The sequence below is a fragment of the Cyprinus carpio genome, chromosome B23 (assembly GCF_018340385.1).
Source record: "Cyprinus carpio isolate SPL01 chromosome B23, ASM1834038v1, whole genome shotgun sequence".
In the NCBI taxonomy this organism is placed as follows: Eukaryota; Metazoa; Chordata; class Actinopteri; order Cypriniformes; family Cyprinidae; genus Cyprinus; species Cyprinus carpio.
Window position 1 is genome coordinate 10,376,482 of NC_056619.1, and position 15,738 is coordinate 10,392,219.

Sequence of the window (15,738 nt, forward strand, 5' to 3'; positions counted from 1 at the left end):
TATGTTATAATGTAACAATAAAACAAACTCCCAGCAGAATGACTAGTTTTATAGGCACTGAACTCATCATTGTCTTGTTTAAAGATCTGACAGAACCTGGGGCAATCCAGCAGCTAGCTTTTCCTTGGAAGCACTCAGCCTGTGAATAAAACTTTATTTCCTAACAGACTGATAAAAACATGTGAGCCCAGACTCCCAGAAGTTGCATGTTTGTCAGCCAAGCAAACTGAAACAGAATTCTAACTTGCTTTTGGCATTGGTGCAAAATGCATCAAACACCTTATGAACAACCCATGGGTGAACCCTCTGTGGACAAAACTATTGAAAACCATGTACTGAGTTCCTCATACCCTCAAGTGGGTCCCTTGTCAGACCAAGTTGGCTGATAATGTAGCGCGGGATGTCGGTCTTGATGCCTTGGCCCTCTTTGGCATGACCCTCTGCAGCCTCCAGGAGATGATAAAACTCTTCAGGGTCAAACTCCTACAAGACAGAAAAGTATTTATCTTTAACAGAAAACACTGACTAGACTTTGACTATGATTTCCATAACTTAAAGCATTTGGTCATACCAATTTAAATTTTAACAGATATCTTAAAACTGATAGGCACAACAGACCGTTAGTAAGGAACTATTGTAGTCAACCTACCAGACATTCAAGGAGTCGAGCAGGCCTGGCGATGACGATGAGAATCTTCTTCACCAGCTCCTTGATGAAGGTCACCTCTGCACTCTCTGATCGCTCAGTTGACTGAATTACAATGACAGAACACATCACAAGTGGACATCTATATGCATGCATCAGTGAAAGCAATGATCAGAAACAACTTGAAATGGAAGAATACACAGGGGGAGAAGTATTTTAAATACAGAAAGTTAGTTTTAGCTCAGAAGAATGAAGAAAGCAAAGTCTCTGGAGGCATCATTTACCTCCTGAAAGAGCCTTTCCAGTTTATCCGTGAGCTCACAGAAGTATCGTGAGGTAATGAGGCCAAGACGGGACTTTTCCAAGCAGTCTCTGGCCAGCTCAATGATCTGATGATGTGCGAAGCTGAGGACACCGTCAGCCAGAGGCAAGACATTCTCAGGGGAGTTGCTTTGAATGATCTCCTTGATGCGCTCCTCCATCTGAGCTGTGGCCTGAAGGGTGGAGAAAACAAACCAACAATGAATTCCCCTTTAAAAGTACGATCACTCACTACTGAAAAAGAATGGGGAAAGTAGGATACACTTACCTTGGGAAATCTTTCCTTGTACACATGATTCATCATGATAATCTCATGGTCACAGCATGACTGGGATCTTCCAGGACTGTCAGTGCAATATAAGAAATGTTGTAATTATATAGTTATAATGCCATATTTGGCATACGACTTTTCTTGCATATTACATACGACAATTCTTGCATATTACTCCATTTGTAAATTGGGATGCAGAAAAAGACAGATCTGAGATAAGTTTAAAAAGACAACAACAATTTAGCTTCTTGTACCTGAGACTGCGGGAACGTGGCCGCATAGGCGTAGCTCTCCTGTGGTCGTCTCCAGCAATGCTCTCTGTGTAGAAATGCTTGGACAGGAAGTGGAGCTCGTCTGGTGTGGGCTGGAAAGGCAGCTGATGGAGCTTCTCCTGTGATGAACAGGATGACTGGAAATGAAACGAAAATACATTGAAAAAGAAAAGAAAAAAAGATAAAATGAAATGAAATGAAAAGAAAACCAGAAAGAAAAGATGCCCATTGATGTGTTACATAACACATCATTAGGTGATAATGCAGGTGATGGATGAAACTAAAACACAGCAATGGGTTTTAACTGTTTTTCTCTTTCTTCATGATGATTCAATTCTACATATGATGTGGAGCAGAGACCTCAGTAAATACACAAGTATATAAGTGAGGTATCTAAAAAAATGGTTAACCCAACTTCATTTAATTCCACGATGACAGAATTTTCATTTTTGGGCTCATGTAAGGGAGTTAGGAGTCTAAAATTTAACTAAGAAGCTTTTATTTTTTATAAAAAAGGTTCATTATGTACTGTATTAAAAACACACATTTTGTTCACCATTTTAAAGACTGTTATATTTTGCCCTAACCAATAATGACCCTATGTTTCCTATATTAATCTGTATGTCTGCTTACTAGGATATTTTGCCTGTAGGTTAGTTAAATAATGTAATTTATTTCTGTGATGGCAAAGTTTAATTATCATCAGACATTAGTTCAAAAGAACAGATTTTATTTGAAATAGCCTTTTTTTTTTTGGTAACAATGTAAAAGTACTCTCACTTTTATTAAAGGGGTCATATGATGCGATTTCAAGTTTTCCTTTCTCTTTGGAGTGTTACAAGCTGTTCGGGAATAGATAAGATCCCTAAAGTTGCAAAGTCTCAAACCCAAAGAGGTATTCTTTAAGACTTGTCCACGCTCTCCTAAAACAGCTCGTTTAAACACGCCCCCAAATGTCTATGTCACTGTATGGGAAGATTTGCATAACATCGCCCAAATGTTCAAGCAAAGAAAGAGAGAGTAACTTAAATTCTCGCTGTTGCCGCCACCGACATGTTGTGAAGACGCTGTGTTTCGTTGTGAAAGCGAAACTACTTTGTTTGGCCTTCCAAAAGAGTACACGACCAGAAATCAGTGGTTAAGTTGTATTTACAACACTGTTCCAGAACAGTTCAACCCAAATATTCAGATGTGTGCAGCGCATTTTATGGAGTACTGTTTCCTGATCCTGGGAGAGTAGACTACAATGCCGGCTGTTCTGACTCACAGAATGTAAGTATTTACATATTTAAAGAATTTGTCACAGATGATTCAAACGCGAGTTTTGAGCAGTGAAGAGTAGCGCTTGTTGTTTGTCGTTTCTCCGATCACAAATGCAGACATGGTTTTATGTTTACGCGATGCAACGCAACATGTAAAAAGACAGTATAAGTCTTTATGTCCCCACTGGATGCAACAAATGCCTCTTTATAATGGGTTTTAAAGTTTTGTCTCATCGTGCCGGGACACGCATCACAGTATGGCAAGAGGCGTAACATTTCCGTCACACGCTTGAGGTATTCGGCCAATCACAACGCACTGGGTAGCAGAGCACACCTCACTTTTCAGACCGGTGAGCTTTGTAAAAATCGACACATTCCAGTAACGTGGGGCATAGAAGAGCAAAAATAATATACAGTATGTAGAAAAATACTGTTTTTTTTTTTTTACCTTAAACCGCATAAACACATTTCATTACACCAAATACACAAAATAATGTTCTTTTTAGCAACATCTTATGACCCCTTTTAGTATTTTTTTCTAATTAATAGCAAATGTTACTGAGGGGAAATTTCTGTTGGCTGGTTTGCCAGCATCATACCGCTAGCCATTTCCTGTAAAGATGGGCAGCTGCAGCAACTGTGTCACTAAACAACAACAACCAGAGAATGAGTGAGTGGGTGGGCAATCTGGCGCGGATTCAGGGACATATTTATCAGCAAACAAATCTGGTGCTGCTAAGAAGCACATGAATCAGACCGGGAGACAGTCATGGCAGCATCTGTTGCCTGTGGCAGACAGTCTCAGCCAAGTATCAATTTAGTTGTATATGTGAGTACAAGGACGCAGACACAAACCCAAAGCTTCAAAGCAGAAACAGCAATGAAGCTTGCAATGTCAACAACATACAGTACAAACAAACAAACTTGTATACAACAAGCAGCATACAGTTTTAATTGATAGTATCAAGTATCATGTAATTGATCAAGTATCAAGTTGGAGAAGTCGTGGTTTTGAGTCCAGAGTTTGACTCCTAACCCTAAGGTTGTGGGTTCGAGTCTCGGGCCGGCAATACCATGACTGAGGTGCCCTTGAGCAAGGCACCGAACCCCGAACTGCTCTCCGGGCACCGCAGCATAAATGGCTGCCCACTGCTCCTGGTGTGTGTTCACTGTTGTGTGTGTGCACTTAGGATGGGTTAAATGCAGAGCACGAATTCTGAGTATGGGTCACTATACTTGGCTGTATGTCACGTCACTTTCACTTTACCACAGCCTTGGTAAACTCATATGAGACCTCATTTTATAAATGTGTTCTAGACCTGGAAAAGTCATGCAAACTAATAAAAACTATATAGGCCTTTTTATAATGAACATCTTTTTTTCTAATTATTCCAAGCTTTAAAATATTTGATCAGGAAGAAATGGTAAAGAAATGTATTTTTGAAAATCCTTAACCTTCAACCTTAGCTATTAAATCACAAACGACTGGAAAAGTCATGTAAATTTATTGGATAAAAAGAGCAGGGACCCTTTTGAACATTTGACTCTTAAAACTTCTGGAATCCTGAATTGAACTGAACTGAATTGAATTGAATTTTATTTTTAAAATAGGGGCAGGGGGTTGTAGACAATAGGGGGTCTTGGAGTAAAAGGCTGTCATAGTAAAAGGCTGTCTAATAAGTGTTTCACTTCACATTAGATTCCTTTTCAGTTATAAGTTAGGTGCGTTTATAGGAGGTAGACAGAGAGGTAGCTCAGTAGATTTTGTAACAGAGCCTTTGTCTTTACAGTTCAATGCTAATTTCGGTTCACTCAAAGGAGGCATTCTAGTGACAGTGATTCATTTGCCTATTGCCACCAAAATGACTTTGACGTTGGTTGCTGATATCGCATATTTTGCTCAACTGTGGCACAACAGCAAAAGTGGCGTTCAAATCTCTTCAAATCCCAATAAAAACGAATACAATTTACCCCTTCAAACTTCATTTTCAAAGTCATTTTGTTGCTTCAAATCTCTGCCAGTGAATGCACACTCTACCATTGGAAAAACATGTGGTACTTACAGAGACGGTGGAGCTGGGTGTGTTTGTTCCATAGCCAGAGGAGGGAAGGGATGCCAAGGACCAGCGTCGCCCATCAGTTCTACAAACACAGACATCCCTCAGTCCATTTCCCCTCAAATAATTAAAGGTACTGTGTAGAATCATCATCAGTAAATGACATATACTAGATTGCATTGCATTGGATCCAAGACATGAGTGGTGAGTGGTACACTAGATAAAAGGAACATGCTGAGTGAGTCATTTATTTTCAAAGTAGAGCAGATGAAAGACAGTGGCAGTGTAATCCATGAGCTCGGGCTGCTATCTTTTCAAGCAGTGCAATTTCCTATGAATCTCCTGGCTGACTGAATGATCTGATGATAATCACAGGAAGACAAACACCACAAACACTGGGAGGAGTTTTACATGGGCTGAGTAAATACAGAAAATGCCTAAAAATGTTTGTCCAGGCACTTGATGTCAATAGCCACAGTTCAATGTACATGGGAAGGTGCGTGATGCACTATGGTAGATTTCTGGCACAAATGTACAAGAATAGAGTGAATCTCATGAAAACATGTCCAGGTCAGATTGCACCCCACCAAAAAAAAAAAAAAAAAAAAAAAACATAAGAAGTTATATTCATAGAACATTCTTTACATATAGAAAGTATTTAGAACATTATATTTACAGTTGTTGTTTTCTTTCATTGTGACAGTTTTTTTCCCATAATAATTAAAAGACAAATTCAGATAATGCTTTTTTATAAGACTATCATTACTATAAAAATTTAATTTCATAAAAAAATACTTACTCTAAATTGAAAAAAGCTAAACATTATGATATAAATGATTTCCTAATGTAACACTTCACAATTTAAATAATTTATTTGTTTGTTTTTTTATCATCATAAAAATAACACTACAATGGAAAAACATTTTATGATCCAAATGAAAAAAAAAAAAGTATCATGAGATTCGCTCAATAAGTTTCGTTTGAATTACCTGTCTGCTATTAGTCCATGACTAGAGGATTATAAATAGTAAAAAAATAATAGATAATAGATCATATTTTTCACCCTGTCTGATCAAACATAGTTTGATGTGACAGGTTAAATCTGAACTTCTGAACCACGGTTTTAAATTTATTCCCATCTAAAACTGTAGAAAGCCTGTCAGCTCTTGAGTTTTTCAAAAGCATTGTACTGCCGTCCTGATATTCCTGACAGATCTGGACCACTATTCTAATAATACAGATATTTAACTTTTAAATTACACCTTTTGAGTGCCATAGGTAGTTTACACACTACATTCCTTTTCAACATTTTAATTTTCTGAAATTAACACCACGAGTCTTGATGACACTCTTGTCCATAGATATAACTTGGATCCCACCTTTAATGCAAGTATTAGATTTTATTTCTTTCATTTTTGCACATATTCCAGGTAAAAACTTGGTAGCTTAGAAATATAGAAAACTTCTCTTCAGAAGTGTGCCATGGGTATAGATGTCCATGTCCATGTCATTACCTGCGTGTGAAGGAGAAATGAGCTGAAGCACTAGGGGAGAAGTTTCTAGGGCTGTCTTGTGGACTAGTGCCTAAAAAAAAAAAAAAAAAAAAAAAAAAAAGATAGAAGAAAAAAAGGTTTCACACTTTTTACTGTGCCAACAGGAGTCTACAATCTTCTAACAATATTATTAACATTTTTTCTGCAGTTAAATATGGCCAGCTCTACCATCTTTTCTTAAAGGGATAGGGAATATTTTGAGTAAACAACAGAATTTTGGTTTGGTCCACAAACCTATTACATTGGCTCAAATGCTTTGGATTACAATTAATAACTCAAATGGACAATTTTTATAGTATTTTATGTTTCCTTTTGTCCTTTTGGCAAACAACATAGGAGTGAGTTAAGCTAGAATGGTCTGTATGCCATTGTCAACATATGTGCCCTCTTATTAGCCGAACCCCACTGTTTCTAGGGATTGCTTCTGGCAATATGGCCACAAATGAATGTCTGGGAGATCCCGAATCATGGTCATTAGAGCCAGTGTCCCACTCACACCAACAGAAAAACAGCCTTCTGCCCTGCAATAATTACAGAAAATTAACCTAATTGAACAGGGGAAAGAGTTAATCATTAATTAACAGACATATCTAAGGGCCCACCGGTGCTGTTTAGGAGAGGCCCCTGAGCTTTGCTGATGGTGGCTGCTCATTACTGGTGACTCACACACAACTGATAAACAGAGTCTGATAAAATACTGAACTTCTATTTTAACTTCTATTCAGCAAGGATGCATTTAATTGATCAAAAGTGACAATAACAAATTCTACATTATTACAAAACATTTTTGCACTTTCTATTCACCATAGAATTCTGCAAAGTAGGACCTACTTTATATTGTAACTATGTACTAACATTTAAATTAATATTTGATACAATGCACTTATTGTGTACATACATGTTTTATGTGTTTGTACTTACATTTAAAAATACCCTAACCAGATGTGAAGCAACACATTTTTTAAGAAAGAAGCCAATCAGAACATAGTTTTATTTAAAGCTATATATGATATTAGAGTTTTTTTTTTTTTTTTTTTTTTTTTTTTAGAGACTTTGTTATGGGTAGGGCTACACCCCAAGAATAAGAATCCAAGTGTCACTTGGACAGACTCTAGACATAGAAACCATCAGTATTAACATGCATGCACTCATGCAAACAGACAAACATACTGAACTGGTTACCTGTGTGTGATGACAGAGGTGAGTGTGGTCGAGGAAGGGCTGATGACTGTCCACTCCCTATCAGACTTTTTCTGTTGCTCGTTCTGCAGCTAGAAAAACAAACCAAAGCATTGTGTTTTGTGAAAAATGACAACAACATTAAGAGTCATTTTAACACCTAGTCACACTGGCACAAAAAGGAATATTAGTGAGGCATCAATATTTTAATTGTGCATCTGTCATGGTTTACATAAAATATCACTATAGATTTAAAAGTATCATTGTAGATAACTGATTTTACATTAGTTTGATATGAACTGCAGGTAAATAGTAAACATAATGTACCGTAACACTGCTCTGTGAATGTGCCAAGAAAAAAACAGTGATAATGAAATTAAACTCACTGTCCTACTTTACATGACCCTAGTGAATTATTTCATATTTCACATCCACACAATGTGTCATCTTTACACTCTTATCTTATACCTGAATAGGAAAATAATTAGCTTAAAAACATTTTATTTGTAGAGTGTTACAGATCTACAAAAAGTAATTACTTTTAAAATTTAACTTTTAAAATAAAAAGTAATTAATGAAAAGATTTTTCAAATTTGCAAATAAAACAAAGATTTTATGTTTTACAAGAACATACTTTTTTAGTCTATTTAATTTCAGACGGTGCACCTGATTAACTGCTCACATGTGAACACTTATAGTACCATGACATAGAACATTGCTTGTCCTAAGCAGCTACTCACAAAATTAGTTTTTGCGTAAAAAAAAAAAAAAGAAAAAAAAAGAGAGAATTGGGCAGTGGACTTAGGGGAAAAAAATGCAAGGTTATGAGATGTGAGTTAAACATCTCATACCTTGTGAGATTTATCTGGAGGACTGCATTTTTAGAAAGCATTTTGTGCACGAGATGCTGCAAAAGATGCAAGATGTGCAAAAGTCAAACTTAACTATCATATGCAAGTTTACATGGAAAACAATGGAAAAGTAGTGCAGTGAAATGCAAGTGCAAATGCAAACGCGCAGTGTAGCGCTTGCCTGCAGATATTGATTGTCTTTCAAGGCTTGCATTGCCTTGCAGCTGACAAACCAACACAAAAAAATTTCAACATGCCCGTCTTTGTGAGTATCCTTGCAAATATCGTTGGTCATGTCTTGAACGTAAACAGTCGAGAAAGACAACGCATGTGTATCAGTATCAGTGTACTGGATCTGTGAATTATGTCTTAAAGTTACAGCAGTCTATTCCTGCTGTCTGTGTTTTTAATGTTTAAACAATAAGAGACAAGGAAATCACTCACTGCTCTTGATTGGATTGCTTTTGCAACTTCATCAAGGATTGGTCTTTAATTTATTGAGCTAAATATGCACTATTATTTTACATTTGTTTACATTTAAATTTCTGTGCCTGAAAATTACTGTTAAACACCTGAAAAACTCTGATTATTTTATTTTATCGATGCTCTATTGCATTTATTTGTGCTGTTGCATTTAGTTTGATTATTTGATTTTATTTTCATTTTTATTTTAGTCCTTTTTTCTCTGAACATAGCACATACCGAACTGAACCATACCGAACCGTGACCCTAAAACACTGAACTGAACCGTGAGCAATCTGAACCATTACACCCTGTAAGTATATTAGTTGGCAAGTAAAACATATAATAATGGGCAAATTCTACCTACACTACCTATTTGTTAACAGTAATAACTGCAACACTAAAAAAAATTAAGTGATAAATACCGCAAAATATTAGCTCTAACACCAGAAAGTGCACATGTGTCAAAATCCAGGAGGGAATCACGGGATTGATTCATCATCTTCTGTGTCAATGGCGGGACCTTCACGTGTCGAACTATAGGTAGCCTATATTTTATTTATAACATGCTGATATCGTCATGAATGCAAATGTTAAGTGTTTACATTTACATTTAGTCATTTAACAGACACTTTTATCCAAAGCGACTTACAAATGAGGACAATGGAAACAATCAAAATCAACAAAAGAGCAATGATATACAAGTGCTATAACAAGACTCAGTTAGCTTAACGCAGTACACGTAGCAAGGCCTTTTAAATAATATAATAAATCAAAAGAAAACATAGAATAAAAAAAGAATAGAGCAAGCTAGTGTTAGAGGTACTTTTTTGCTTCTGTTAATTGTATAATAAATGAAAAGAAAACAGATACAATACAAAAAGATTAGAAAGCTAGTTAAGTTTTTTTTTTTTTTTTTTAAAGAATAGAATTAGAATAATGAGTGCTAAAGTTAGAGGGTCAAATAAAGATGGAAGAGATGTGTTTTTATCCGATTCTTGAAGATGTTTATTGTTTAATTGTTTAATGATAAGATCTACCAAAAGTATCTTTGTATGCCTTGGTTCGCATGAACTGTTCCGACTAACCTGTAAACAAGACTGTACACTCACTAAACTAAGTTCACGGTTTCTCTGTGGATAATGTTATATAAACTTGATATTACAGCTACATACTGTATAAGCCCCCAAGCTAATGGTTAGCATGAATGCACAGCGATTAGCGTGTGCTGTGGTGATACTGACAAAAAGCAAAAGATACAATTATGTAGGCTTAATGCATTTTATATTCCTTATGTGATCTTAGAAACATCAATTCTATGTTTTGAGTTTTATAGATTTTGTGCCAATTCACTTTAAGTTTTGTGCTTCAGTGATTGGGAGTTTGCAGATACATTGCAATATGTGAACTTTTAGAAAACTTTTAGGAAATTCTTAACTTCTAAAGACTAAAATCCATCTCTTTATAGAGTATTGAGGAAAAAAAGGGATACAGTTGTCTGTTGCCTCACTGAGTATCTTGGGAAAAAAAAAGAAGAGCTCTTTCAAGACTGTCAGGTACAGTATGTTATTAAATGACTGATCAACTCAAGGCATTCAAAGGGATACACAAAATGTTGCCCTGATGCCATTATTTCATTTCCAATATCAATCATGTGATTCAGCTGATCAACCAATCCAATCCATTTTAAAACACACTATATGTTCATTTTGTTAGGCGGTGCATTTTAGGGATAGTTCACAGCAAATGTGGAAATTCTGTCCTCATTTATTCAACGTCATGTTGTTACAAACTCATAAGATATTGGTAAATCTTCAATACACAAATGAATATATTTTCAATGAAACCTGAGTTACTGTATATCTGTCCCTCCATTGTAGTGTTGTCATGGTACCAAAATTTCAGTATTCGGTAACGATACCAGTGAAAATCCACTGTTCTCTGTAACAATTTCGGTACCAAAGCAAAACACAAAAACATGCTAATTAAAACAATCTACAATTGTGTTTAAAGTTTTTTCTACAAGTAATATAATTATGAAAAACAGCAAACAAGTTTCACCCAAATTTAATTTGTCTTTTAATTAATGAAATTTAAAAACATTTTTCTATTTTTTGGTAAATAAAGGGGATTTGCTATTAAAATTAAAACATGGAAGAAATATTGTGTGATTTATTTCTTTATTTCCCTATATATACATATATATGCAAGTTCATTTTCTGCCAGCAGGAGGTGCTTTAAGAGCGGGAGAGATACAGGATTCTCCGGTAACGGCTGCAAAGCAGCGCTGAGCTCACAAACGCTGCTTTATCAAGCATTACATGCAAAATGAAATTAAAATGAAATCGAAAATTTTCTAAATACAGTCGGTTTCCTTCAGAACTCCAGTGATATAAAAACACCCGCATGGGTTTTTGATTTTGAAATGTGCAGTGCTCATGTTTATTCAATGAAGTCAAAGCCTTTTGGAAAATCTATCTGTGGCGGTCAGTTTTGATATTGTGGCGGCCCGCCACAAATAAATCAATGTGTGGGAAACCCTGGGTTGGTTTTGATATTTTTAAATTGACACTGGTTTTACTGAAACGGTAAAATGCTTGTGAAGTGACTCAGAACAGTTCTGGTGATGTTGTTTATGTATTTATGTCCTCATTGAGACGCCAGATGTTGAAATTACTGCAAGCGTCACGCGCTTCAGTCTATGTAGTAAACAAAACGTCTCTGCCATTCATTCATTCATTCACACAGAGACACACAGAACATGCAGGATTCATATTTCAACCAACTTTTGCGGCTTAACATTTACAGACACTGGTCCATATGGAGATTTGATTTGATTAATTTATGCTAACTTTGACAAATTCCGTGACTGTCCACGTTAAAATGTAAGTTTCATTTTCATGACTGGATTTTGAGATTCCCTCTGCATTTTCTGCTTCGCGGAAATCATAGCGCTGTATGCGTCAAGAACCGGGTTGACTGGGTACTCTGTACCACCGGTACTTAAAGAAACCTGGTACCGTGACATTTTAATTTTTTTAGTACCGACTTGGTACCGAAGTACCGGGTCTTTTGACAACACTACTCCATTGAAAGCCTACTAATCAAAATATCTTGATGCTTCAAGAAGTTCATGAAGATATTGTAAAATAAATTTAAAATAAAATAAAATTTAAAAAATTCCATAAAATTCGAGCAGTTTAATCCAAGTCTTCTGAAGAGACACAATTGCTTTATATGATGAACAGATTTAATTTTGACTTATTTTTATAGATTTGCATTGATCAGCAAACATAAACAGAAGCTCAACCATACTTGCTTGATGTGTGAGAACAAACCTCATTGGTTCTTGCGGAAACATACTTGGTTACAAACGTAACCTTGGTTCCCTGAGATACACAAATAAGTGCTGTGTCTGCTGAGATGCTATGGGAAAAAGTATTTTTTCCTCCTGAACTGAAGCCTTTTTCAACAATGCAGTGTAACTACATGGCCATTGGTTCATGCAATACCCTTAAAAAAATGAGCCAATGGCTCTGCAGTTCGGTGCAGTTCGGTTCTGGTTACAAAGCCTCTGCAGCAGGGCGACTGGGTGACTGTGAGGCAGCATAGTCGTGGGTCAAAACACCGCACTATGGAATTGATGTTGTTGGTGTTGAAATTATGCAGCCAAGCGATGATATCTCAGATCATTATTTAGCCTTGTGCAAACTTCATATAGCTAAAACTGTAAATTCTACTCCTTGATACAAGCATGGTAGAACCATCACTTCTACCACAAAAGACTGCTTTGTAAGTAATCTTCCTGATTTATCCCAATTCCTTAGCATATCCAAAACCTCAGAACAACTTGATGATGTAACAGAAACTATGGACTCTCTCTTTTCTAGCATTTAAGATACAGTTGCTCCTTTATGCTTAAGGAAGATTAAAGAAAACAGTATGACTGCGTGGTATAATGAGCACACTCGCATCCTAAAGAGAGCAACCCGGAAAATGGAGCGGAGCTGGAGGAAAACAAAAATAGAGGTATTTTGTATTGCTTGGCGGGAAAGTAACCTATCCTACAGAAAAGCATTAAAAACTGCTAGATCTGATTACTTTAGTCTCCTTTAGAAGAAAACAAACATAACCCCAGGTATTTATTCAACACAGTGGCTAAATGAACAAAAAAATAAAGCATCAACATATGTTGACATTTCCCAACAGCACAGCAGTTATGACTTTATGAATTACTTTACTTCCAAGATCGATACTATTAGAGATAAAATTGTAACCATGAAGCCATCAGCTAAAGTATCGTATCAGATAGTGTGCTATAGATCGCCTGAAGAACAATTCTACTCATTGTCTACTATAGGAGAGGAAGAATTGTATAAACTTGTTAAATCATCTAAACCAACAACATGTATGTTAGACCCTATTCCATCTAAGCTCCTAAAAGAGGTGCTTCCAGAAGTCATAGATCCTCTTCTGACTATTATTAATTTGTCATTGTCATTAGGATATGTCCCCAAAACCTTCAAACTGGCTGTTATTAAGCCTCTCATCAAAAAACCACAACTTGACCCCAAAGAACTAGTTAATTACAGACCGATCTCGAATTTCCCTTTTCTGTCCACTGCTTCAAAACCGGATGCACTTTAGCACGGCCACCGAAGCAAACAAAAAGCTGTTCAGACTGCCTTAATGAGGCAGAATGTTTGAAACTTTCAGCAGCATGATGGGGCAAAGTAAATTCATCTCCTGGTCCTCTTCTCAAGGAGGAAGTGCAGAGAGTGTAATGACCTGTGCCCTGAATGGAGTACAGAGCACCTTACGGATATAACCATGCTTCGGTTTCAGGACTACCTTAGAGTCTCCAGGCCCAAACTCCAGGCAGGTAGGGCTCACAGAATGCACCTGTAAGTCTCCCATTCGCTTGACCAATGCTGAAGCTAGCAGCAGAGCGGTTATAAACGACAGGGACCAAAAGTCAACAGACTGCAGCAGCTCAAAGTAGGAACCCCCTTCAGGGACCTCAGTACAATGGGCAGGTGCCACGTAGGGACAGTGAGGGGACGGGGTGGATTCAGCCTCCTAGCCCCCCTCAGAAAATAGACAGCAAAGTTATGGCCTGCTATAGGGGAATGAGAGGCCATTATAGCTGCTACATAGACCTTGAGCATTGACGGGGAGTGCCCCTTATCCAACAGCTCCTGCAGGAAGGACAATATCACAGATACGTCACAGACAGAACATGTGGTCCTCGCCACGGATTAAGCACAAGGCGGAGAACACAAACCACTTAAGGCCAGGGAGGCTTCTTGTAGAAGGAGCTCTAGCCTGAGAATGGTGTTTAGAAGACCCTCTGGGAGGCTTGCAGGCTCCCGTTGAGAGGCCAAAGATGCAGAGCCCACAGCTTGGGCCAGGGGTGACATATCGTCCTGTTTGCCTGAGACAGGAGATCCCGCCTCAGGGGAATGGGCTATGGGGCTGCTATGAACAGCTGCGACAGCTTTGATAACCAATGCTGGTTTCTCCAGAGTGGGGCCACCAGGATAACCTTGCATTCTTGTTCCCTGATTCGTAAGATTACCTGCAGGATCAGGGAGATCGGGGAAAAGCATAGGGAAGGAGGTTGGGCCAGTTGAGGGCCTATGCGTCCTTGTCCCTGGAATATTAATTTGGGCAATGAGAGTTGACTTTTAAGGCAAAGAGTTCCACTTCCGCCTTGCCAAAGATCTCCCAATTTTTTTTAACGATTTGCGGATGAAGCATCCACTCTTATGAGGGGACTTTGCTTCGTGACAACATGTCATTTGTTCAGTTTGCCCTGGCGTGCGCTGCTCTTAGTGACCACAGGTTGAGCTGAGCCCATTCCAGGAGGCACTATACCAGCACAAAGAGGTGCCTCAAGGAAAACCCTCCCTGGCAATTTATGTAGGACACCACAGTCATGCTGTCCAAGTGGGCCAGAATGAGGTGTCCCCTTGACTGTCCCGACATACCAACAGCATTTCGAGGCAGTTGATGTGAAGACTGTCCTCCGTTTTCGACCAGTGCCCAAAAGCTGGTTTTCCTTCACACAGAGCTCACCAACCTGTGTTGGAAGCATCTGTTGAAACCACCTTTCTCCTGCAGACCATTCCCAGGGGGACACCTTGTTCCATCCACTTAGCATTCTTCCAATGGGTCAGGGCTGTTAAGCAGGCGCCAACGCATGGGATGGAACCCGCAGTTTCAGCCAGTACTGAAGGGGACGCTTATAAAGCAGGTCCAACTGTAGCACTGGAGATGCTGCGGCTATAAGGTCCAGCATCTTTTGAAATGCCTTGAGGGGGCTAGAGGCACCGGCCTTGAAGGAAGCCGCAAACTGCTGTATGACCAGAGCATGCTCTGTAGCGACCACCGCTCTCATTTGGGTTGAGTCGAACACTGTTTACCAGGAACAATACTCGTTGGTTGGGGGACAGTGCACTCTTGGCAAAATTGACCCTGATCCCCTGGCATTATAAGTGGCTGAGGAGGGCTCTGTGAAATAATGACTCCACCTCTGACTGGGCCAGAACAAACTAATCATCGAGGTAATTGAGAATGCGGATTCCTTTCTGCCTCAAAAGGGAAAGAGCCACATCCATACACTTTGTGAAAGTGCGTGGAGCCAGGGACAGTCCAAAGGGAACGACCGTGTATTGATAAGCCACTCCCTCAAAGGTGAATCTTAATAATCGCCTGTGGTGGGGGGCTATCTGAATGTGAAAGTAGGCATCTTTCCAGTCCAGAGAAAAGAACCAGTCCTCTGGGTGGATTTGCGAGAGGATCTGCTTCATTGTAGTCATCCTGAATGGCTGTTTCATGAGGATGCGATTCAGGTGTCAGAGA

At 38.3% G+C, this 15,738-nt stretch overlaps 1 protein-coding gene across 1 annotated transcript in view; it reads right to left on the reverse strand.

The window, feature by feature from the left end:
- The window catches only part of LOC109089605 (microtubule-associated serine/threonine-protein kinase 4-like), a 111,345-nt gene that overhangs the window by 19,456 nt on the left and 76,151 nt on the right, over positions 1–15,738 (reverse strand). The window contains 8 exon segments of the mRNA XM_042750781.1: positions 351–483; positions 650–751; positions 931–1,140; positions 1,236–1,311; positions 1,493–1,647; positions 4,836–4,914; positions 6,344–6,413; positions 7,565–7,653. Of these exon segments, the coding sequence (XP_042606715.1) occupies positions 351–483; positions 650–751; positions 931–1,140; positions 1,236–1,311; positions 1,493–1,647; positions 4,836–4,914; positions 6,344–6,413; positions 7,565–7,653 (914 nt within the window).